We start from the raw sequence: 26,980 nt of genomic DNA, 5'->3' as shown, positions 1-26,980 counted from the left end.
TTTATAAGTCAGGTAGAGGATACTGTGATAACATCAAATGTTCTCGTCTGATGTTTCTAACATCCGACGTTATTATTATCAATAATATGCTTTACTATATACTATAAGGTATATTTAAACCCTCATTCAAAATGGTATATAACTTCTGCTTGGCTTGGGCAATTCGTAGCATAAACGTAGTACGGCCATAGTACGAATTAAAATTCCAATTAACTTTTGGCTAAGCCTTATTTAATTTTAATGCTTCTTTATTCAAAGTACTAAGTTTCAATATTATGATCGTTAAAGCTTACGATTTGGAATGAGTCCTAACTTTTCCATTGTCTAGTACTTAATAAAATGAAATAATTTTCGGAATTATATGTTGTAGTAAATATATAGAAATTAGTAGCTCTCTTCATATCTCACGCAATAAAAAACTATGTGGTTTAAATCTACTACATTTATTTCATTATTTTTATAAGCAAATTTAATTTTATTATATAAAAAAAAATTTTTATTAATAACTATTAATAATAAAATTATTAATTACTATTAATAATTAAATGGAGGTATGTTTAATATTCTAACAAATTAATATTTTGTATTTCTTAAATTAACTAGTCATTTATATAAATTTTTAGCTTTAATTCTAAGAAATTTTTAATAGATTTGCTTGATTATTTCAAGAAATATATTAATACTTAAACATATTAATTAATTTTTTTAAAATTAAGGAAAAATAATTAAAATTTCATGAACTATATAATCAAGTCTACGATTAATTGTTTAATTTTATAATCATTATTTAGTAAGCTTTTAGGAAAAGATGGCACATGAATGTATAAACAATCTATTTTATATACCGAAATATTTGTATACCTACTAAGTATATAAATATTATTTTAACAAAATTTGATAATACGACATATGAGTACATATGAATACTTAATAGCATTACTAAATCCAAAGTACTTATTCTGTTTTTAATCGGTAAAAACTTAATTTCAAAAATATTAAGTTTTAATATCACACGAAACCGTTATCTATTTTTAAATATCACTTAAAAAATTTAAGCTTATTTCAAATTTGGCCAAACAATTCCCTCTATATAATCTAAATATGAGGCAACTCGAGTATATAGACTTGGTATTGTAGTACCACAACTGAAACCAGCTGAAATTATGCCAATTACACGATAAATTCTCGCAGTTGGATCAATTACAAGATTAAGTGGTCCTCCAGAATCACCTTGGCAAGCGTCTATGACTTCACCGGGATCTGTAGTACACATTTGAGTATTTTGTACACCTCTCTCATTACGACGAGTGAGGCCTTCTTCCACATATGTAGCATTACAAATGTTTATTGGAGAAATTTGCAGTTGTGCTTTAAGTAATATATTTGAAATGCTTCGTGCTATTTCGAAGAAGGAAAAAGGGAATGTACATTAATTTTATAAAATATTAACATTTATTAATTTTATGATAACCTACTAGTAGTATTTGTTACGCCCCAACCAGTGACATACAGTAAAGAGTTTTGTGGTGGATCCGCAACATCAGTGTATAAGCAAGTTGGAGTTATGGTGGTTGAGAATGTAACACTAGTAGTTAATTCTAATAAAGCTATATCATTGTATGTACTAAAGGATAGATAATCATCGGGAATATGAACTTTCTAAAATGAAAACACGAAACGCTTAATTTATTATTTGAACAAAACCTAAAGTAATATAAAAAAATAAAAAACTTACTTGAATCCGTATTTCTGCACCATACGTTGTGAGTTCCGTCTCATTAGCATAATTGACAATACCCATTCGAACTACTGAGGGCTGGCTGCTAGGGCTATTCACACAATGTGCAGCGGTTAAAACAAATCTGGCATCAATTAATGTACCACCACAACGAAAATCGTAAGGTCCCTGGTCGGTACCAATAAGACTATAACCAATAGCTACAACGTGAGGATATTCCGCATGCAATGCTGGTACACCGCCAAGAACATGTGGACGTGGACGGGGTCTCGGCAACGCTTCTATGATACGACAGGCTATAGGGAAAGGTTTCAGTTAAAATGTATTGACAGAATAAAAGTATTTCGATTATGTTAAAAAACGAACTCTACCCACTTTTGAATTAAATTTATATTAAAAGTTTTTAAAAGTTATCTATAAACTTACCTATAACAGCTGGTCGTTCGCCATTGGGTTGTTGTACGGTTCCTGCACGATCCATATCTGAGTTTTGTGTATCATTGAGCTTTATTGTTGTTGTATTGTCTTCATCAAGACTAGAAAAAAAATAACTTGTTATTTAGAAGGACAATACGATTCAAAAACTTTTGTGCGATCAAATTTAATTTTTTGTATATGTATTTTAAATGACTTACAGTTAAAATGTTATTTATATATATATGAGATTTTGATCAACGGTTCATATAAAATTTACCTTTTAAAGAGGTCAGTACCATTTACTGGTCTAGTTTGATCCTCTTTTTCTATACTATTTGGACAGCATATTATTTCTTCAACTTTTCCGAAGCCGCATCTGAAAACTTCGTCTTCTGTTAAATCTCCGCGAGTTATATAGTTAATAATATCAGGACAATTGGATACCAATTGACATATTCCAGATAATGATTTTACCCTACAAGGATCACCCACTGTAATTGAAAAAAAATTTTTTTTTGAATTAATATTTGCAAACTTTAACAAAATCTTTAAGTTTATATTAATGATATATGTAATACTGGGACGCAAACCAAAGTAAACAGGACTTCTTCTAAATTAATATAATACAAAGATAAAACTTATTTTATGACGAATAATTTTATTTAAAATACAAATAAGTGGTTTTTATTGCCGGTTCCGAATAGCATATACATTTTTCTGAGTAGGTGAAAGTTGTTCAATGCGTTATCCAGTAAATAGAGGGAATTGATTTTACCAACGCTTGCAATGGTCAAAATATGGTCTCATTTTAAGACCTTCCTTTTAAAAAATCCTGTTTACTATACAACATATTTTGGTTATTTGCAACTGTAAAGCTATTAAATATTCAAATGTTAATATATGTAATTCATATTAAAAGATAATACAATCTCAGAATATATTTGTCATAAATTTTATATAGAGCAGTATATTTACCATATCTCGCGCAGGTGGTATTCCCATATCCATTTCCAAGCACTTAAAAAAATAAATATAATATTAAAATTATTGTAATCTAATATAATATTATTCTAATTTAATATAAAAATTATATAGTGAATTTATAGTAATATATAGTAAATATTATATATATTCATTATAAATATTTTAATATTTTAGTTTATATTAAAAACTATATAGAATTTTAATTATATATCTAATAAAATTTTAATGATAATAATATATAGTAAAAATTGATTTTTTTAGTTAAATGTATTATAATTAAAAAAAGTAGTAAACATATTATATTTAAAAATATTTTATTAATATTCTTAAAATTTTAATTATATATTGTTATATAATAATAATTTATAATAATTTTTAAACAAATAATTATTTATTTGTAATATGATCCTTTTTATATAAAATTATCTTTATACATAAATAAATTTAGTCATTAAAAACATATTATGTCTTTTAAAAAAAAGACAATTTAATCAATTTATTTAATAACAACATCAAAATAATACTCAAAATAATCATAATAAAAATTAGATCGATATATTAGTATAATTTAAGTATCTTATGTTCAATGGCTGCATATATGTCTATTATCTTTCGCGATTTTGATAATTAAATATAATTAATCAACTAGAACTTTATAAAATTAATCAATAACATCAAAATAATAATCAAAATAATCATATCGATATACCTATTAATGTAGTTTGAGTATCTTATGTTCAATGGATGTATATGTGTCTATTTATCTTTCTCGATTTTGACAATTAGACATTTTTAATAAATTTGAGCTTCATGAAATTAATCAATTTATGTAATAACAACATCAAAATAATAATCAAAATAGTCATAATAATTATTAGATCGATATACTATTAGTGTAGTTTTAGTATCTTACGTTCAATGGATTTATATGTTCTGATTTTGATGAGTGAATATAAATTAAAAATAAAAATTATAATAATAATTTTATTTATATATTAATTGTTTTATTGTTTTTTTTTCAATGGTTGTATAAATGTATATTTATTTATCTCTCTCGCTATTAGCATTGAACTTGAACTTCAAAAACTTGTAGGATTTTTTTTTGAAAACATATTGAAAAATAATTTTAAAAATAATTTCGTTGATATATTTATTTAGTTACAGTATCTTATATTCAGCAGATGAAGAAACGTATATGTCTCTCGATTTTGTGTAAAAATATTAACTTACAATTTAAACTACAAAAACTGGTTCAAATTGTATGCAAACATTTATTTAAAACATAAATTGAAGTAATAATATATAATATATATAAATTAATAATTTTTATATTAATATAAATAAAATCAAATTCGAAAATTTTGTAGACTACCTAATTAAGTAATTAAGTTTAAATTATTTTATAAATATTTGTATTATTGAAACAAGTCTCTTACCACATAGTGCAGCCCAAGTTGGCTTCAGCAGATATGCAGCATATGCCAATAACAGCATAAACTGCAGTTGATATCGAATGCAACAGTACTTTTCGAAGGTTAACAACATTTTCGAACACAATTTCAACTTTACACTGAGCAAAATTATGAAACTTAATTATGAGTATTCGGTTTTTATACTTCACTTGTTAGTTTTGATTACAAAAAAAAAATATTAAAAATTATTATAAAATTTTCGTGTCCATAATATTTTTCTATTCACTTCTTTTTCTTCTTCTTAGTTTTAAATGCAATTTATGATTTCAATTTAAAATTCAGTCAATTTTAATTGATATAAAATTATATTTGATTGAATGTTATTGAGCAAAATTAGCGGCTTTATTCTTTTATTGCCCGAGAATCAATAAAATGTTATTTTAATTTGTTAAAAGTTTTTATAAAATTTTGCACAAAGTTGTTTAGACAATATAACAAACACAATAGAGAAATGCTAATTATATATTTGAGTCAAATTGTTTTTTTGCATGTATATAATATGTATCTATAGGTATATGTATCTAAATATATTTAGCTTTGAATTCGGTATTGTTTACTTGTTGATTTTTATTAAGCAATTTATTGTACCTCGAAATGAGTTTCATATTAAAGATTAAACGCTTGTTTTAGCTTAGTACGCATATCTACTACAACACAACAGTATCTGTAAACAACGCCAAGATTATCACAGAAAAACATATATATATATACTAAAAAAATATGTATCTATATACATGTATATATATATTTGTATAAATTTTTAAATCCGTTAATTGTTTTATTACAATTTTTTCATATCTTCAATGAAGTTTTGAATATATATTATTACTTTATTTATTTGTATCTTAAGCTCGTATTGACTTAGTAACTAAATCAAGTCATTTGTCTTTCAAACAATTTAACAAATTCGTATGCAAAGTATTGTGATTAATTTGTTATTATTTTAATTTAAATACTATAAATTTTATATATATCAATCAAATATTTTTTTTGTTTAATGTTTTAAACAAACAAAAGGCTTTAAAATGTCGAAGTTTAATTTTTAACACACTTCTGAATTATTAATATCATTGATGTTTCTTTTTATCGTTAACATTTAAACAATTTATTTAAATAAATATGTAGTTTGATTTTATTCAATTTTATTTCGAAACACAGTTTTGTATAAAATTAAAAAACAGGAACTGAACGAACTGCACTCAAACTCGCTTCTCCTTCTACTGATCTCAGTGAGAATCTATCTCAACCGCTTAACTTAAGTTTATTGTATTGTTTATATCAACGGAGATTCGAATATAAATACTAATGTGGGTATATATATTTATATATATATATAATAATTATATACATATATGTACAGTATTTTATATGTTGAATTTAGAGATGTAAACAACGAGATTGCGAACTTTAGCGAATTGATCGTTTGTTCCAGTAAAAAACAGAAAAAAAAAAAATAAAACAGAAGAAAAAAAACAAGAAAAATATAAAAATAAAATATAAACAATAATATTACGAAATGAACTAATAATTAAAACCAGCACAAGAACATATATAATAAAAATAAATAAATTTTTAATCAATTTAATATTATTTAATGATACTACACAAAAAATGCATACATATTTTTTATAAATAAGTTTATACATTTAATGATTATACGGGTATGTGCCATATGAATACTTGTGTTTGGAATTACCAAAAACTTGGATATAATTAATTCTCAATGCTGTTTCAGGTCTTTGCAAAGTTCAAAAATTATTTCCATAATTTTATATGATTAAGTGAAATTTCCCAAAATAATTATTTTTTCCAAAAAAAATTTATAGTTTTACTATAAATAACACTGGAAATAGTTTACACTTTATCAGTTAATACGCTTAGGCTGAGGTCTAGAACTAAAACAGAAAAAATGGTGGCAATGCTGATAAGCGATTGATCAGCAGGAATACATGTAGTTATTGGGTTTAATGAGAAATGCAAAAATTGCAAAAAATATGAATATAAACACTTTCTTTGCTAGAGGAGAGACTGAGATGATCCCCACAATGGAAAACTACAAATTATTGAGACTAGAAGACATTTTAAATATAAATTTTCTTAATGTAAACCCCTTTATCAATCAGACAGGTTGGTTTTAAAACTTAGAATCACAGAAAAACTCCTTTCTAGTCGCGTAAAGTAATTTAATAATTAAGAATGCCATACTCGGGTATATGTAAACAAGATGGCGCCATGCGCTACTTGAACTATATGTTAAGTTTTGCCGCTCGGTCTTTTAAAAAATTAGATTTTGCAATTCGAAAAAGCTAATCGTATTAACATATACGTCAAAAAGTAACAGATATGTATATAGTTGAAGAAACAGAATAGCTTTTTCTAAAAGAATGGCTATATATAGCTTTATATAGCAATATATAAGTAAAAACTACTTTGAATTTTTAAAATACTAACCGTATTAGGACATATGTTAAAAATTAGCAGAAATTTAGTTGAAGAAAACGAATAGCTTGATAAATTTAAAGGGGGTTTTGCATTACCCCAAAAAAAATTATTTATTATTTTTGATGCTTATCATTTAAGTGTCTACAACCACCCAAACATCGAAGACTATAGTTACATATATAAAATTGTTACTCCAGAATACGTTAAAAAATTCATAACTCATAAAGTTCACTACGGGCATATAGTAAAAGATCATGGAATGTATATTATACAAACATTTTGTTATGATGGGACTATCAATGTGGGGACGCTTTACTCGCAATCGAAGCAAATCGTTGTAGGACATTACCTTAGATTTATTTAAGAGCTAAACTGAAGATGAAATCTGAGTTAATTTATATGGTTTGAAGAGAAATCAGTTATCGACAATTTAATCGACAGTTAATCGGTAATTTAATCGGCCGATCAAAAGTTAACTAAAGAGAGATTTAGGTGTAATTAAAAAGAAACAAGACTTTTTTCTATGACAAAATTTTGCTATAGATAGGTAAGAAATACGTATTAAAGCCACAATTTTGTGTTCTTATATATAGTATATGATTATTATATCATCTTATAAATATGATGATTTTTTCTCAAGTTATATTCTCAAGTTTTCAATATAATTTACCTTCATAAAATTAAAAGTTCCTTTACTTTTGGATATTTATTATGTTTTATTTTTTAATTAAATTCTATCATTCTTATTTTAAAACTTTTCATACAGTCATTTATATATTATTTTATATTACAAAAAAAATTTATTTTAAATGTGGCCAAACTATATCTTCTATAAAGTCTAAATATGCAGCAACGCGAGTATATAGACTCGGTATATTCGTACCACAGCTATAGCCAGCTGAGATTATACCAAGTACTCGAAACACTCTCCAAGTGGGATCTAAAACTATGCTTAGAGGTCCACCTGAATCACCCCGACAGGAACTTGTCTTTATTTCCGGATCTACTGCACACACTTGAGTCTGTATTACACCGTTTGGATTTCGGCTTGTGATACCTTCTCTATAAATGGAATTATTACAAGCATCCAATGGCACAATTCTTAGAGCAGCTTTCATTAATACATCTGAACTGGCACGTGCTAATTGAGTTATAATATTAATTAATAATTTAGAATCAATTGTTAAAAAGTTGATATAATATTAACTTACTTGATAGATCAGTAATACCCCAACCGATGACATATAGAACGGAATCATCCGTTGGATCTTCAGTTTCGGTATATAAGCAAATAGGATAAATTCTATATGAGAACTGAATACTATTTTCTAACTCTAGTAAGGCAATATCGTTATATATTGAGGTACTGGTATAATCTGGATGTATATGAATTTTCTAAAATTAGAGAAGAAGTAGAAATGAGTACAATAATTTTTAATAATATATTATATATAAAATACTCACTTTAATTCGAATTTCTAAACCACTTTCGATTTGCTTGTCGTCTTTGTTATTGATTACACCCAAGCGGACTATTGAAGGAGGATTTCTTACTCCATTTACACAATGTGCAGCGGTTAGCACAAATCTAGCATCAATCAATGTGGCTCCACAACGGATATCGTAGGGTCCTGTGTTACTGCCTATACGGCTATAACCTATTCCCACCACATATGGAAATTCTCCAAGTTGTACTGATGTGCCACCAAGTACACGTACATTTGGATACGGATTTACAGTTTGCTCTATCATGCGGCACGCTTCATATGAAAAAATAATTAATTAATTTCATTTTAATTATTAATTATGCTTTCGTTATCTATTAGCATTATAATAGTCTTTTATTTACTCTATTTTTTGTACAATGAAAAATATTTTTTAGGAATTCATAATTATTTCAAGATTAATGAGAATCAGAGATTAATTACAAAGATTTTAAGGCTTTTATGGCTTAGCATTTGAATCCAAATAACTATATATCTACCTTTCACAGCTGCTCGCTCCACGACCGGAACGGACAGTGGAGGTGGATTTGGTCTGCAAGAAAGTAAAAATATAAGTTATATATGTAAAAATATATAAAATTTAAATAATTACGTAGTAATTACACCCGTTCTTGATGGACTTGGACAGCAAATGATCTCTTCATTTCTTGAGTAACCACATCTTAACACCTGGTGTGGCTCTATATCTCCACGATATATATAATCATATATCTCTTCACAATCGGAAACTTTTCTACAAACACCGGTTATGGATTGCATTGAACATGCAGCTCCCGCTGATTTTCATTTTAAAAATAATTAAAAGAGGTAATAAAATTAAAAAAAATATTTATATTGAATATATAATTATTGGTTTGGTCTTGAGTATTAGTAGATAGAATAGTGAGTAAAATTGGTAGCTCTTAGCAAATGTGTGGGGATATGATATTCAATATATTAAAATTAATAAAATTAAAAAAACAAAAACAAAAAATAAATAATACTAATTATATCACATAGAGTTAAAATTATAATTATACTGATACGGTTTAGTGGTGTTGCATATATATATATATAATTACAATAAATATATGCTTTATATATATGATTATGATGATTATGATAATGATAAAAAATTAAAAATTATTAACAATATATTTATAAATTTAATATTTAAATTAATGAATCTAAAATAAATATATAAATAATAATGAAAAATAATAAAATAAAAAATATAAAAGCAATATGATCACAAATGCATTAATTATATATAATTAAGGTATACAAAAAATAAATGTTAGTAAAAACAATAATATTTCATGAAAAAACTATAGTTGTAATAAACTAATTGTAAAAGTTTATATTTGCTAAGCAATAATAGTAATTATTAATATAATAACATTATTAACACAATAATATAATAATTATTATTAATAAAATAATATTACTAATATAATAATTTTATTACAAGATTAATATAATAATATAATTTTATTATTAATATAATAATATTTTTAATATTTTAATATCATATTAATTAGTATAATAATTATAAATCAGATGGTTAAATAAATTTAATAATATAATATAATATATATATATAATAATAAATAAGATAATTATATAATAAAAATATAAAAATTTTATTATTGATATAATAATACTTTTAATGTATTAATATAATATAATTTATTATAAAAATCAAAAGGTTAAATAAATTAAATAATATAAAAAGGCAATAATAGAGAATAATAATGCTCTCTACTCATTATAGTATGCAATATTGTTTTTTGATAAAAATTTATACAATGACAAATATAATTAAATTAATTAATTAAAATATAAAAGAATTTTTTGTTGTTGTAGTTTATTATTTTTCGAATCCTCTTTACCAAATAGTATATATAAAAATATTTGTAAAATATACACGAATTAAAATTAAAATTTATAGATGAATTAAATTTATTAAATTAAATTAGTTAAATGTTCACACTTCACATGCATGCAATAATTATGAAATATAGTTATCGAGAGTTTACTGTTTAATAATGTATTGTTTCTTCTGATATCGATTAGGAAAAACGTTCGTACGTTTAACTTGAACTTGACCGAACTTGATGAGTCTTGAATTAATTTTTAAATTTACAAAAACAAATTTATAAAAATATGTTATTTTATTTTGTGTTTATTATTGATAAAATTATATTCGTTTTTAAAATAAAATGTAAACAAAATTTTGCATTTCTTTGTAAAAAAAAGTTTGACCAGTTTTGATCAGTGACGACAAATAATTAAATCTCTATTATATCTATATCTTAGACTATTCTGGTCTGCTTTTAAAGTACAAATTAAAATTATATTTATTTAATTTTTTTAATCCGATATTTCGTTGTTACCTGTCGAGATGTTTAGGGGTATCAGAAATCAAATATAAAATACCGGAAATAATAGATAACCATAAAGATGCTTGCAAATATCTATCAAATGTCGGATTAAAAAGATTAAATAAAAATAATTTTTATTTGTATATATTTATTTTTATGGTGCTGAATTAATGTAATTACAAATTTTTCAAAATTCATTATAATTCGAAATATATTATTTTTATTAAAATGTTAAAATGATTTATTATATTTTATAAGAAAAAAATAATTTCTTTTTTAAAAAAAGTATCTATAGTTACCACTTAGACGTGTCCATGCTGGCTTTAAAAGCGCGGATATACATATTAGTAAGAATAAAAACTGTATTTGACAATGAATCGATCGGCATTTTTCGAAGATTGTCAACATTTTCGAAAACACTGTTTATAATTTGTCGAAATCACTGAATTTAATAGTACGTAATATGTGAAATTTGCAGATATATTTTTTAAATCACTGATTAAAACACTGTATTAGTAGTAAATTAGTCTTAGTAGTCAAAATATAGCGTTGTTTATTAATTTCGTAATTAGATAACAATAAATTTCGAAATTTTTTCGAATTTATTCAAAATTGAAAATCTTATAATACTATATTAAAAAATTAATGTTATATAGAAAATGTTTTGCTCTTAAAAATATTTCACTATTGTTTTAAAAAAAATTAAATATTCAATTTGTAAGATTTTTTAATTTTTTACACTTAATTATTCTTAATATAACTTTTCATATAAATTATTATTTTATATATATTAGTGAAATTAATATTGATATAATTTTTTTAAGGTGTTTAAATTAAATTATTAATTTTTCGAAAATTCAATTTAATTTAGTCAAAATAAAATTTCAATTATTTTTTGTATTTTGTTTATTTTAACACTTCAGAATCTCGTGGTTCAGCGCAATTCATGTCAAAACAAGATTTTTATTCGTATTAATAATTTTATCATTGTTTAATATTTTGGGCAAAAAATAAAAAGAGATGTGTGCACATTTATATAAATATTTACTTAAATAAATAATTTGTAAAAAATTAAATTGAGGAGCCGAACGAAACAAACTCAAACTCGCTTCTTCAGCTACTGATCTCGAAGAGATGAAATTTTCGCCAATATACTTGCGTTTTTATTTTGACAAAGAAATGTTTTATAAAAAAAATCGATTAATATATAAAAACATTATATATGTATTTGTAGTTATACATACATATATTGTTTTCTTTTTAATATAAGCCTTAATCAAATGAGTAATAGAAGAGCAAACTTTATAACAGTATGAGGACAATTCGGTAACTTGATAATTATTGGCGATTAAAATCTAACGCACACGTCATTCAAGAGGTATTAATTATTATAATAAATTATGCAAAAAAATATTCTAAACATTTAAATTATTTATAAAGAAATTTATTTTGTGGTAAAATACTGTACATAAATCTGTGAACAAAATTCCATTTGATATGGATATGATTCATTCATAAATCATGCATATTTTATCCACAAACATGAGCGCCCTTTAGAAGTCATATTTCTAGAGTTCGTATAGATATTTAGAATGTCGGGCACATCATTAATATAGTAATTAATTATTTTTTTTAACAAATGTAATCCTTTTGTTTACATTACATACTTTTACTTTATTAAAAAAAAACTTGGCAACTCTGGTCACACATATTGTACAGTTTCCTAACAATTTCTGTTGTAGAGTTGCGTATAGAATAAATATTGATTAATATGGTAATGTTGATTTTACACTATTTTGCAACCTTCTTTTTTTTCTTCTTTAATAACACTGTAATCTGAATATATTTTATACTTCCTTTTATTGTTTTAATTATGAATTAATAATACAATGAACAATGATCCGAGATCAAAACATCTTGTGTAGAGGAGGTGAATGAATTATATGTGATAAAATCGCAACTGGGCTCGTTAACATGAGGTCTAGTGTTACTAATGATGTATACATAGATTCAGACGATGTATAAATATATTTTATATTCATATGATTTTTCAATCCAAACGATTAATAATATTTCGGGGTCAAGAGTTCTAATATGTAAGAGAAGCAATAATTATACGTGTTTAATGAGCACATAGATTTACGTTACCAATAAAACTAATGATTTGGTAATTTCAAATACCCTTAGAAAGAGATTTTCTGAAAAAGTAATTGCATTTGATTTATTTAAAAAATCTTGTTTCAAAAGTTCATAAAAGTACTCCTTAAACTAAACTCAGGCTATCAAGTGTTAATTGATGAGCACCAAATCAGTCCTATACAGTAATGGTAAAGCACTGAAACAATTTTAAAAACATCTATTACATATTTTTACTATTTATGTTAAACTATGTTTATTATATATATTTATTATATATATTTACTATATAATCTATAATATAGATTAGATTATTTATAATATATTAATCATTATAATAATTTTTTATAGTTTAAAAGCGGAAATAAAACTAAGTCGCAAAAGGGTTAAAGAATTTTTTAACAAAATTATATTATCAGTTTTAATAATGCATATATCTTTAGAAGCAAAGTGTATTAATTACGCGAATATTGAGATTGATTGACTGCCAAAATTGATGACCAAATCTTTTTTTATTTTATATATCTAATGGAGCATAACGTCGCAATCTCTCGTATTGATGATCTAGTATACATATATGAAAATTAGTTTTCAGTATTCTCAAAATATAGATGGTTTATGTGGGTTTCAGGATTTTAGTTGTTAGATAACTCAGATGGATGGCCTACAATTTTGCTATCGAATTTTGATATCTAACATATTATATTAAGATGGAACTACTTAATACAAGAACTCGAAGTCGTATTCTTTAAATTGTATTCCATTGAAACATAAAACTATAAAATATATACTCAAATTGTAACACGGACAGTTTTAATTAGTTAAAACTTAATTATTCTTAATCAGTTTTTTAAAAATGTTGTTAAGGATTTATATTTTCAATTCATTATAATCTCAGTGCAATCAAGATACGATTGCTCCACTGTACCTTACTCATGTACTGTGGTTAGTTTTTTTTGCTTCATGCATAAGAATTTTAAGTGGAATTACTAGCTACAAAAATCTTAATAATACGCAGGTATTTTTGTATTTTATTTTTTGACAAGTCAGTGCAAGATAGTCGCAAGAGCGTAAGATAAGATACATTCTGTCTTGTGCCAGTGGCAGCAATCGCGCATGCCGGTTTCGTTAAATCCACAATTGTTTTTTATGGATTTTCCCCCTCTCATTCATTGAACCTTAGATCTGTTTTTTTCGCAAATGGGCTGTTGAGTTTACTCAACAATAGTATTGTTAATAATATTGTTTCACTTTTTTGCAGTTTATATCCATTCTATAGTCAATATTAGTCATGAGATAATTGCTTGATTAAGTTTTAACTTGACTTGTTTATGTTAGGAAATTAAATCAAATATCTGTTCGTAGAAAATATTTGTAATTTTAAGATTTCCAAACTTGTAATTAAATGTAATTTAGTTATAAGCATTATTATTTAGAAAATTACATATGCTAAGCGAAGTATCTCGGTTGGCACACTTTTATGACATCTTTTTCCATATAACACTTCAGTACTTACCGGTACTTCCTTCATACAAATATTTGAAGAGCTTTATGTTAGCTAGAATAAATAAAGTTTAGAATAAAATATAGTGATTTTCTTTTATTTTATAGAAATAAAATAAAGTTTTTTAAAACATATTGTTTTATAACTATAACAAGTTAAATACTCTTTTGCATAATTTTTGTCACAAGTGTGAGGCAAGTAAAGTGCATTTTAACATCTATGGGGCTTTAAATAAATATGATATTGTCACGTACTTTACAGATCAATCTAGGATCATTGACTACGACTTTACATTATTTCATAGCCGAAGTATTAAGTAAACGAAACCGCGGACAGCTTTATCGAACGAGGAGTATACCAATCAACTAAACCTGAGCTGTTCTATACTCTGGAGAGAGGACACATATTAGAAAAATAAGAGTACTTTTCATTTAATTACAAAGTTAGTTATTTTTAATAATTAAAATACATGTTACACTTATATAAAGTTAAGTAATATATATTTATAAAGAACATTCACTGCAGATGGTCTACGATGTTAAATAATATAATTGAAAAATAATCAATGATATGACTTTGCCCGTCAGTCGTAATTTAAAAAAAACTGGACTAAATAGTAAAGCCTGAGAAACCAAAGGTAGTTTGATAGATACATGAATCCACCTAAGCTAGTCTTAAAATGCCTTCTTGCACAGGTTAGAGACGATATTTAAATTCTTAACGAGTTTCTGACCGTACAGACCAAGATTTTCAACAAAATTTTTGTTTGAGGGACCATTATTTGTATCTTTTGTTCAAACAGATTGTTCAAATGTCTGAACACATCATCTGTGAATGCTTAAAACTGAGCAGAATTAGACTTACCCATTTTAATGGGTATACTTACCCATTAAAATATAAAACAAAATCGTTTAAAGTGCTTATGCTCATTAAAGATTTAATCACCTGCTACTCTCAGTAGGTACAAAGTTCTCTTGAGTCGCAGTGTATAGTATTCCCCACTTAATAATAACTAGTCTTTTTTTTTTTGTGTGGCTAGCAGAAGGGAATGCCTATGCACCGTCCACGATCCAGCACTCCGGAAAGTAAATGCCCAACTCGCAAGGACTAAACCCCACTCTCTCATTGCAGAGACCTTGTCCTATCGGAACTACATTACTACAACCAGCTCGATGCTAGTTTAGGCGACTAGGTTTGCACTTCGTCTTAGTGTAATACATTCTTTCAGGATTTAATTTTTTTAACCTCAGGATGTTTTTAGCAAACATTGCTAATCAGTCGCAGGATAATTTTCCTATCACTAAATCCTGATTTATTACTACGGTTATAATCCATTTTAACCAAAACAAGTATTCAGTTGAGTAGGTAGGGGAATGAAATCAACTTGAATTCTTTTTAAATAGCAAAGGTCTTACTTGACAAGTTATTTTTTTTTTGTTATGCAGAGATTTAATTTGATTGAAAATATATTATTAAATTTGTATATTTTTCTAAATTATTTTAATACACATATCATTAAAAAAATCTATTCAAAATAAATAATAAATTTTGTTTTTATACTTTAAGTATTAATTTCTGTTAAGCCCTTTATCTCAGTGATTAAATTCTTAAAATTTCCCAAATGTAGCGTTAAAAACAGTAAGATTTATGATAGGCATTAATAAGCACAAATATCTGGATTTAGTGAAGCATTATCTGCCGATAAGATATAGACAATATGATAGTACGAACCACACAAATTAATTCTCGTCATTTCCCTATAAAGAAAACGTGTGCCAAATATTTTAGATATAACCGAAAAATACGATTAATTTATTTAATATTTTTCTCTTGCGATTTATAATAATAAATTATTAGTTATCATTCATTTTAAAAGAGAAATCAAACACAACTCTTAATAAAAATTTACAATGTTTTGAATTTAATTTAATTTAATTAATTTAATATTTTAATCAAATTTAATTTAATGTAGTTTAAAACATGTTTTCAAGCATTATATAAAAATCGTAATGCATTGTATAAAAATTTCTTAGATAAATTTAATTTTATTAAAATTTTTATAACTTAAATTAAATTTATTTCAAATGCGGCCAAACGATATTCTCAATAAAATCTAAATATGAAGCAACACGAGTATTTATGTCTGGTATTGAAAAACCGCAAATATAACCGACTGAGATTACACCAACTAGACGATATATTCTCCAAGTGGGGTCCACAACTAAACTTATAGGTCCACCGGCATCGCCCTTACAGGGGGTTTTTTCTGATTTCTTAGCTCTCGTACATATTTGAGTTTGTTTTACACCCTTTAAATTTGATATGATACTATTGCAGACGTCCAACGGCACAAGTTCCTGTACACCTTTTAGTAGAACGTCTGAAGGCGTACGTGCTGCTTACAAAATGATATATTTTTAATAGTGTTTCTATTATCAATTTGTTTACTTACTTGTTCTACTGGTAATTCCCCAACCAGTGGCATATAATATGGCATCTGCAGGTGGACCTTGAACATTGGTGTATAAACACGTAGGAAAAATGTTAGATGTGAATTCCACACTATTTTCCAATTCTAATAATCCAATGTCATTATAAATAGCAGTCGATACATATTCTGGATGAACGTGTATTTTCTAAATGCATACAAAAAAGAAATATTTAATAAAAACATTTGAAAATTTAAAAAGTTCTAATTAAAACATTTACTTTTATTGGAATTTCTAAGCCATTTTTAATTTCTTCAACATCAGTATTGTTGATAACACCCAAGCGAACTATTAGAGGTGGCAATTCAGATACTGTTATACAATAAGCGGTAGTTAAAACAAACTTAGCATCTATTAAAGTACCACCGCAACGGATATCATAGGTATTTTGTTTATCATTTGCTTTATAGCCAATTCCTACCATATATGGGAACTCACCAAGTTCCACAGATGCACCACCGAGTACCCTTATATTTGGATTTGCGATTATCTTTTCCTCCAGTAAATGACAAGCTTCACCGAAAGTAAATGCAAATTAATAAATAAAAATAAATAGATAATATGTCAATTATTGGGTCAGAAAAATCGTTTTCTAAATATATAACTCATATATCATATTTGTATATCATACGTGCATGTATATTATAATATACATATATATAATATATTCATATACATTATAACAAAATATTGTAGTCTTGTGCATTAAAATATTTAAGAATAAATACCTTTCTCAGCAGGTCGTTCCTTAATTGATTTTTCTGTTACTGACCAGACCAGACCAGGCTGAAGTCTAAAATAAGAAACTTTAACACAATTTTTATCTTAACTTAATTATTTTATTTCTTTTAAATATTAATACCTCTTTAAAATCCATGCTTTCGAAAATGATGTAGTTGGGCAGCAGATAAGATTTTCAAATGTCGCAACGCCGCACTGAATGCCTTCTAGTTCTATATCTCCACGTTTAATGTACTCGTTTAACTAAAGACAGTCAGATGCTCTTTTACAAATACCGGGTGTAGACTCTATTTTGCAAGTGTCTCCGACTAAAATAAATGAAAGAAAAATATAGTTCCCTTAAAAAGAAATGAAATATTTAAATGAGTTTACGGTTACAACTGTTAAAGCCCTGTTTCATTGAATACATATTTACTTTTATATATACCTCATAAATTAATTGTAAAATATACCGAAAATATTTATTATATGTATTATTATGTAGTATGTATCAAAATTGTAGACATTTCCAGAAAGAATGAGCTTTCGAAAATAATAAATTTGTCTTTACAAATAGGTATAATGTTTCGCTTTATAATCCATAGAGAGTTTTGTAAGTAAGCATCTATTTTATATGATCTTTACTTAATTCGAAAAGTTTGTTAAAGTATTAAATTCGCTATGAATTTAGTCGATCTTTTAAATAAAGTCAAACTCTTTTAACAATGGACTTACCACTGGCCGTCCAAGCATGCTTCAGTAGACATACGGCGCTCAATATTAATAGTATATTTTGCGGTCTTGCCATTTCTGAAAAATATTCGAAGATAATTAAGTTTTCGTACTTTATTACGAAAATAAAGTAAATAATATCGTATTTATAATATCGTAATATCGAATCTTTTTATGATTGATAGTCCTTGTTAGTTAATTATGATACACTCCTTTACTCAATTTATTTTAATTTTATGTGTGTGAGACGCACAGTTTTTCAAGTTCTCTTCCGAGTTGTTGGATCTCACACAAATAAATAAAAAATTAAATAATTTTTTACTAATTGATTTTCTAAATTATTCAAACGAAACCATTTAATTATAATTGAAATACATTTTCACAAATTATTCTAACAATATGCAAAAAATATATTGTAACAAGAAGCTTATCAATATTTTCAGTTTAATTGATAAGTAAAATAATATATGTATATATAGATGCTTGATGTACATATTAAATATGCACTTTATACTATATATAGAACTGCACAACTATTCTATGAACCAGAAGTAAACTAAAAGGCGTCTGTTCAACTACTGATTTTTGTGAGAAGACGTCTCAGATACTAATCCTAGATGCATTTGTTAATCAGCGAATTAAAAAAAAATGTTAAATTAGGAAAAAAATTAGCACCGGTTTTTCCGAATCTTCAGCACCTTTCACACACATACGTGTATTTGTGTTAAGAACTAATTACACTAGTCTACAAAAAACTTAATCTTATTTCATTTCATTTCTTAAATTTTTTTGACTACTCAAAATCACAAAATAATATAGTCAGATACTGAATTTTTTTTTAAATGTTATTTAATTATATATATAAAAAGCAATATGAAGACTCGCTCAGAAATAAGATTATTAATTTTTAAATTAAATTCTGATGATTAAAAAATATTGGACCACTGTATTTCAACTTTATTTGCTAAATTGTATATATAACATATATAACTATGTGATAGTTGAATATTTTAATATGAGAACCAAATCTTATGAGCCATTTGCATTAGTTATTATTATTTCCCTAAATTGAAAATATTTAATTTCTTTCTCTCTATTGGCGCGAGACTCCAAGAAACCGCTAAGCTAGTTTTTAGTGCTACGATAATGGACCATTCTCCGAAAAAAAAAGTTGACTGTAGGCTGTTAGAGGGATGACCATAGCCTACGTTACCATCTATGGTAGCTGTTGTAGCCCGCTGTTGTTGCTTTTGTAGTTCCTTTCGCGTGTGGTGAACGATATTTGTTTGTCGAATTCGACAACTGGCTTCGAGGCATAGATACGGCCGATAGATTTGTCTAAGACAAATAATTTTGTCTGAAAGAATAGTATAACAGTTCTGCTTGGTAGCAGATAAGACCTATGAAAACTTTTCTGTGACTGTACGGATTCGCAATATGCTAGTAGAGCAATACTAGAACTGAAATGCCTGTTACCGTCTGATGTTAGGAAATCCAATTTTACAGATGGGTTTCTCTTCCTATTTTCTGGATCTGTTGCAAGTAAAAAAAATTAATCATGGTCATGGCCTCAGTGTTATAATTCGTTGAAGAGCTTGTAACCTGATAATTTTTATTCTATAACATTGTGTTCTATTCTGTTCTAGTTTGTATTATTAATTTATTAATTAACGTTAAATTTAAAAAAGAAATGAATCAAAACCTTTAACGAAAACTCACCATGTTGATTAAGATATTAGTAATTAATTAATACAAAATTATATATTATATTTAAATATTGTACATAGTCAATACATTATATATAATATTCAAATTTATTAGACAGATTAAATAATTAAATTTCAATTTATTTCAAATGCGGCCAAACAATATTCTCAATAAAATCTAAATGTGAAGCAATACGAGTACTTATGTCGGGTATTGCAGAACCGCAACCATAACCGACTGAGATTACACCAATTTGACGATATATTCTCCAAGTAGGGTCCACAACTAAACTTATAGGTCCACCGGCATCGCCCTGACAGGGGCTTTTTTCTGATTCTTTTGCTTTCGTACACATTTGAGTTTGTATTACACCATTTCTATTTCGTCTTGTTAAGCCTGCTTCTTGATATGAATTATGACAAACGTCTAACGGTACAAGTTCCTGTACACCTTTTAGTAAAACGTCTGAAGGCTTATGAGCTGTTCAAAAATTTATATATATTTAGTGGTGTTTTTATTATAAATTTTTTAACTTACTGGTTGTACTGACGACTCCCCAACCAGTGGCATATAATAGGGAATCTGCAGGTGGATTTTCAACATTGGTGTATAAGCATGTAGGGTAAATGTCAGATGTGAATTTTACACTATTTTCCAATTCTAACAATCCAATGTCATTATAGACAGCAGTCGATATATATTCCGGATGTACGTGTATTTTCTAAATGTATATAAAAAATAAATATTTAAATAAAAACTTATTCGGAGAATAAAATATTTTAATTAAAACACTTACTTTTATTGGAATTTCTAAACCATTTTTAATTTCGTCAACATCGGTATTATTGATGACACCCAAGCGAACTATTAGAGGTGGATTTCCAGATACTGTTATACAATGTGCGGCAGTTAAAACAAACTTTGAATCAATTAAAGAACCACCGCAACGAATATCATAGGTTTTGTGTTCATCATTGGATTTATAGCCAATTCCTACCATATATGGGAACTCACCAAGTTCCACAGATGTACCACCGAGTACCCTTATATTTGGATTGGCAACTATCTTATCCTCCAGTAAATGACAAGCTTCAAAGAAAGAAAATGCAAATTAATAAATAAAATTAAATAAATAATATGTCATTAATTAATCCTTTTTTAAATAACATATATAACTCATATATCATATTCATATATCATGTATATAAAATACATGTTTATAATATACTCATATAACAAAATATTGCAGTCTTGCAACATTAAAATGTTTAAGAATAAATACCTTTCTCAGCAGGTCGTTCCTTAATTGATTTTTCTGTTACTGACCAGACCAGACCAGGCTGAAGTCTAAAATAAGAAAATTTAATGGAATTTTAGTCTTCACTTAATTAATTATTTTATTTCTTTAATTTATTAATTATCGAAAGTATATGAGAATATAAATTAAAATATTATTACCGTTTTAAAATCCATGTTTTCGAAAATGATGTAGTTGGGCAGCAGATAAGATTTTCAGATGTCGCAATGTCACACTGAATACCTTCTAGTTCTATATTTCCACGTTTAATATACTCGTTCAGCTGAAGACAGTCAGATGCTCTTTTACAAATACCGGGTGTAGACTCTATTTTGCAAGTGTCTCCGACTAAAATAAATGAAAGAAAAATATAGTTCCTTTAAAATGAAATGAAATATTTAAATGAGTTTACGGCTACTGTAGAATTATAACTGTTAAAGCCCTGTTTCATTGAATACATATTTACTTTTATATATACCTCATAAATTAAGCATACTTATTTAATTATTTTCATACATTTAAAACAGTATTGTAAATATTCCGAAAATATTTATTATATGTATTATTATGTAGTATATATCAAAACATTATGTAGACATTTCCAGAAAGAATGAGAGTTTTGTAAGTAAGCATCTATTTTATATGATATTTACTTAACTCGAAACGTTTGTTATAGTATTAAATTCGCTATGAATTTAGTTGATCTTTTAAATAAAGTCAAACTCTTTTAACAATGGACTTACCACTGGCCGTCCAAGTATGCTTCAGTAGACATACGGCGCTCAATATTAATAGTAAATTTTGCGGTCTTGTCATTTCTGAAAAATATTCGAAGATAATTAAGTTTTCGTACTTTATTACGAAAATAAAGTAAATAATATCGTATTTATAATATCGTAATATCGTATCTTTTTGTGATTGATAGTCCTTGTTAGTTAATTATAATATAGTCTTTTACGCAATTTACTTTAATTTTATGTGTGTGAGACGCACAGTTTTTCAAGTTCTCTTCTGAGTTGTTATACCTCACACAAATAAATAAAATATTAAATAATTTTTTTACTAATTGATTTTCTAAATTATTCAAACGAAAATTATTATAATTATAAATTACAAAATTATAATTATGTATTTATAATCGAAATATATTTTCAAAAAATTAACTAACAATATGCCAAAAAATATATTTTAACAAGAAGCTTGCCAATATTTTCAGTTTAATTGATGAGTAAATAATATATGTATGTATGTATATAGGAACTTGTTTGTGTTAAATATGATTTTTATACTTTTTATAGAACTGCACTTAAGAACCGAACGAAGTTAACTCAAAAGCGTCTGCTCAACTACTGATTTTTGTGAGAAGACGTCTCAGATACGAAGCCTAGATGCTTTTGTTTATCAGCGATTTAAAAAAAAAAAGTTTAATCAGGAAAAAATTAGCACCGGTTTTTCCGAATCTTCAGCACCTTTCACACACATACGTGTATTTGTGTTAAGAACTAATTACACTAGTCTACAAAAAACTTAATGTTGAAATAAGATTTCATTTTATTTCTTAAATTTTTTTGACTACTCATTTGGGAAATAATATAGCCAGATACTGGAATTTTTTTTAAATGTTCAATTATTAAGATAACATTTTGAACTTGTATTTGATTGTGTGTATGTACGTAAATATAAAAAAAAATATAAAGGATCGCTCAGAAATAAAATGATTAATTTTTAAATTAAATTCTGATAACTAAAAATTATTGGACTGTTGACTTTAAAACCACTGTACTTCAATATATGAAAATTGACTTAATAATGCAGTATCTGTTGATAAAATATTTTAATATGATAGCTAAATATTATGACCCACTTTCATTAATTGTTATTATTTCCCTAAATTGAGAAAAACGCACTACTCAAGTAATTTATTTAATTTTTTCTTACTATTGGCGCAACACTCTGAGAAACTGCTAAGCTTAAGAGCTAATTGTTATAGCTCTGTAATTATTGTCTTCTCAGTAAAGCAGAGTTAAGACTGTGGGTTACCATAGCCTGCATTACTATCTGTGGTTGATGTTGCAGCATGCAGGGATCTGCTTGTGTAGTCCGTTTTTGAGTGTGGCCAACGGTGCATCTTTGTCGAACTCGGCAAATGGCTGTAGAGCGTATATCAGGCAGATGATTTTCTCAGAAAGGAAAGCATAATAGTTCTGTTTGGTAGCAGATAAGTTATATAGTAATTCTTTTGTGACTGTTTGGATTGCAAAAAAGACTAGGAGAAGAATGCTAGGCTTGAGGTGTCTGTCACCATCTGTTATAACGAAATCGTATAGGAATGAGTGTTTTTTTGTTCCATTAGGGTCGATTGCAAACAAAAAGATCTACTATCGTGGCAGTGTTCCGATTAGTTGAAGAGCTAGTACTTTGATCATTTCTATTCTACTACATTGTGTTCTTTTCTATTCTAGTTTGTATTAATAATTTAATGATTATCATTCAATTTAAAGGAGAAATTAAATAACACCTTCAACAAAAATTTAACATGTTGATTAAGATTATAAAAATATTTCAATCAAAAATTGTAAATATTATATAAAATATAAATAAATATAATATTATAAAATATATAAATATTGTATATACATTTAATATAAAAATAACATAAAATAAATGTATAAAAATTAATAATATAAAATATAATACAAAAATTAAAATATAATACAAATTAAATAATTAAAATTAAATCTATTTTAAATGCGGCCAAACTATATTCTCAATAAAATCTAAATACGCCGCAACACGAGTATTTATGTCTGGTATTGGAAAACCGCAACTGAAATCGGCTGAGATTACACCAATTAAACGATATATTCTCCAAGTAGGGTCCACAACTAAACTTATAGGTCCGCCTGAATCGCCCAGACAAGGACTTTTTTCTGATTTCTTAGCTTCCGAACATATTTGAGTTTGTATTATACCCTTTGGTTTACGTTTTGTTAAGCCTGCTTCTTTATATAAACTGTTACAAACGTCCAACGGCACAAGTTCCTGTACACCTTTTAGTAAAACGTCTAAAGGTCTACGAGCTGTAAAAAAAATGGTGTATTTTTAGAAATGTTTCTATTACCAATTTGTTTACTTACTTGTTGTACTGGCGATTCCCCAACCAGTGGCATATAGTACAGAATCTGTAGGTGGATCATCAATACTGGTGTATAAACATGTAGGGAAAATATTAGATTTAAATTTCACACTACTTTCCAATTCTAATAATCCAATGTCGTTATAAGCAGCAGTCGATACATATTCCGGATGTACGTGTATTTTCTAAATGTATATAAAAAATAAATATTTAAATAAAAACTTATTCGGAGAATAAAATTTTTTAATTAAAACACTTACTTTTATTGGAATTTCTAAACCATTTTTAATTTCGTCAACATCGGTATTATTGATAACACCCAAGCGAACTATTAGAGGTGGCTTTCCAGATACTGTTATACAATGTGCGGCAGTTAAAACAAACTTAGCATCTATTAAAGTACCACCGCAGCGGATATCATAGGTTTTATGTTCATCATTGGATTTATAGCCAATTCCTACCATATGTGGGAACTCACCAAGTGCCACAGATGCACTACTCAGTACCCTTAAATTTGAATTTACGATTATCTTTTCCTCCAGTAAGTGACAAGCTTCACACCAAATAAATAAATAAAATTAAATAAATTAAATTGTCATTAATTGGGTCAGAAATGTCGGTTTTTAAATTATATATATAATATTCATATATCATACGTGTATGTATATTATTTAATCTACATATGTATAGTATACACATATACATAATATCAAAATGTTCTAGTCTCACAACTAGAAATTAAAATATTTGCGAATACCTTTCTCAGCAGGTCGTTCTTTGATTGGTTTTTTTGTTACTGACCAGATTAGGCAAGGTTGAAGTCTGAAAGAACAAAATTAAATGTATTTTTTAATTAAAAATTTTAAGTATCAAAACTAAAGAACTTTTATAATAATCTATTAATTATTATTTATCTGAACTATATAAAAATTAAAAATTATTTATTATAACCTTTTTAAAAGCAATACTTTCGAATATGATGTTGTTGGGCAGCAGATAAGGTTTTCAGCTGTCGCAATGTCGCACTCAATGTCTTCTAATTCTAAATCTCCACGTTTGATATATTCGCTAAGCTGAGAGCATTCAGATGATCTCTTACAAATACCGGGTATAGACTCTATTGTGCAAGTGTCTCCGTCTAAAATTAATGACAAAAATTAATATTAAAATAAACGAAAGAGAAAATTTAAAAAGTTGTTAGTCTCATCTAAAATATTACCAGATCAGGAGAATATGGGTGCGTCTAGTTGTACATCAGCTTTCTGTCAGCTTTCAATTACATTTTATTAATGTCTATACAATATTTTTGATGGCAATACTTATGTTATGCTTGGAATAATGCTACTGCCAGAAAAAATGCAAAAATATTTATTTTTATAAAAATAAATAAAATTACTATATGAACACATGTTCATATTAATTTCTGTGTAATTTTTCTTTGGTGAGCTTAAAGACACAATTTTACAAAAAACGCGAAAATACCGACAAAGAAATTTAATTCATTCACAAAATTTCTAGAAATTACTTTAACAGATTTAATCTCTAGCTCAGTGACAATTAAATTAAAATAAAACTAACACCATGTTCACACTGTAACTATATCAATTTATGTTAATCAAATTAAGATTTGACCGTTTCCATTGGCATAAGTTGATTTATGCACGTGAAAGAGCTTTTATATGCCACAAAGTTGTGTGAAAATGCTGGGAGAGCTTTTGTTTATTTACATTTCAATTGTTAGCAAATAACATCTTGTTTCCTATGCAGCTAAAAGTACTTATGTTAATCAAATTAATATTTGGTCGTTTTCATTGGTGTGAGTTAATTTATACATTACTATTAAATAATAGACTATGAGAGCACTTCAACCTAAAAGATCTATTGTGCGCCTAAAGGCTGCATTAAAATAATTCTAGACTATTTATAAATCTCGTAATTGCTGTGGGCTTAATTTTACCAATTTAATTTGGGACTAAGATCGCGCTTCCAATGTAGTCAAGTTAAGTAATTTATGCATATTAGAGAGTTCTACGAGAGCTTTTGCTTGCTTACATTTAAATTGATATCCAACTGAAATGAATATTCCTTCTTAAATAATATATGATATTGTATAATGATACCAAACATATATTTGATATATAAACTCATTATATATTTTTATATAAAAAAATGTAAATTTTATTTATTGAAAACAAATATTTTAAAAAATTCTTATCTATTGATTATTTAACTTCTTTGTTTTTTGTTTATTTAAATTTCGTTTCATATATCAAATATGTTAAATTTCGATTATTTCCCTTTTGGGAAGTATGTTTTGCAATGTTGCATTTAACATTTT

General features: G+C 26.3%; 4 protein-coding genes and 1 long non-coding RNA gene across 5 annotated transcripts in view; all 5 read right to left on the bottom strand.

Moving 5' to 3' along the window:
- Nucleotides 1–26,980, bottom strand: part of LOC119670772 (glutamate receptor-interacting protein 1) — a 391,907-nt gene that overhangs the window by 335,877 nt on the left and 29,050 nt on the right. The window lies entirely within an intron of this gene.
- LOC119670775 (serine protease Hayan-like) lies at nt 760–4,766 on the bottom strand. Its single transcript, XM_038081178.1, has 7 exons — nt 4,576–4,766; nt 3,131–3,172; nt 2,433–2,646; nt 2,165–2,274; nt 1,736–2,034; nt 1,476–1,659; nt 760–1,398 (listed from the first exon to the last, which is right to left on the bottom strand). The coding sequence occupies exons 1-7, from the start codon at nt 4,682–4,684 to the stop codon at nt 1,058–1,060; spliced, it is 1,299 nt and encodes a 432-aa protein (XP_037937106.1). The 5' UTR covers nt 4,685–4,766; the 3' UTR covers nt 760–1,057.
- LOC119670776 (serine protease Hayan-like) lies at nt 7,822–11,448 on the bottom strand. The gene is made up of 6 exons (XM_038081179.1): nt 11,221–11,448; nt 9,151–9,334; nt 9,038–9,090; nt 8,518–8,813; nt 8,265–8,448; nt 7,822–8,194 (listed from the first exon to the last, which is right to left on the bottom strand). The coding sequence occupies exons 1-6, from the start codon at nt 11,327–11,329 to the stop codon at nt 7,854–7,856; spliced, it is 1,167 nt and encodes a 388-aa protein (XP_037937107.1). The 5' UTR covers nt 11,330–11,448; the 3' UTR covers nt 7,822–7,853.
- Nucleotides 17,552–18,831, bottom strand: LOC119670782. Its single transcript, XR_005251731.1, has 4 exons — nt 18,506–18,831; nt 17,913–18,099; nt 17,779–17,856; nt 17,552–17,563 (listed from the first exon to the last, which is right to left on the bottom strand). It is a non-coding gene; the product is annotated as an uncharacterized LOC119670782 (long non-coding RNA).
- On the bottom strand, nt 20,329–23,045 carry LOC119670777 (serine protease persephone-like). Its single transcript, XM_038081181.1, has 7 exons — nt 22,796–23,045; nt 22,250–22,324; nt 21,668–21,854; nt 21,492–21,556; nt 21,006–21,298; nt 20,747–20,930; nt 20,329–20,689 (listed from the first exon to the last, which is right to left on the bottom strand). Exons 2-7 carry the CDS (start codon nt 22,320–22,322, stop codon nt 20,349–20,351), a joined length of 1,143 nt encoding a protein of 380 aa, XP_037937109.1. The 5' UTR covers nt 22,323–22,324; nt 22,796–23,045; the 3' UTR covers nt 20,329–20,348.

This window comes from Teleopsis dalmanni, chromosome 1 (assembly GCF_002237135.1).
Source record: "Teleopsis dalmanni isolate 2A chromosome 1, ASM223713v2, whole genome shotgun sequence".
Classification (NCBI taxonomy): Eukaryota; Metazoa; Arthropoda; class Insecta; order Diptera; family Diopsidae; genus Teleopsis; species Teleopsis dalmanni.
The sequence above is the reverse complement of the archived record's forward strand: the minus strand, read 5'-3'. Positions and strand labels throughout refer to the sequence as shown.

Coding starts and splice junctions, on each gene's coding strand:
- LOC119670775 (XM_038081178.1), bottom strand. CDS start 4,684: ATGTTGTTAACCTTCGAAAAGTACTGTTGCATTCGATATCAACTGCAG. Junction 2,647..3,130: donor TACCACCTGCGCGAGATATG/GTAAATATACTG, acceptor TTTCAATTACAG/TGGGTGATCCTTGTAGGGTA. Junction 1,399..1,475: donor GGGCGTAACAAATACTACTA/GTAGGTTATCAT, acceptor TCTTCGAAATAG/CACGAAGCATTTCAAATATA.
- LOC119670776 (XM_038081179.1), bottom strand. CDS start 11,329: ATGTTGACAATCTTCGAAAAATGCCGATCGATTCATTGTCAAATACAG. Junction 8,449..8,517: donor GTTTAGAAATTCGAATTAAA/GTGAGTATTTTA, acceptor CTCTAATTTTAG/AAAATTCATATACATCCAGA. Junction 8,195..8,264: donor GGGTATTACTGATCTATCAA/GTAAGTTAATAT, acceptor TAACTCAATTAG/CACGTGCCAGTTCAGATGTA.
- LOC119670777 (XM_038081181.1), bottom strand. CDS start 22,322: ATGACAAGACCGCAAAATTTACTATTAATATTGAGCGCCGTATGTCTA. Junction 21,299..21,491: donor GGAACGACCTGCTGAGAAAG/GTATTTATTCTT, acceptor CTTTCTTTGAAG/CTTGTCATTTACTGGAGGAT. Junction 20,931..21,005: donor GTTTAGAAATTCCAATAAAA/GTAAGTGTTTTA, acceptor ATATACATTTAG/AAAATACACGTACATCCGGA.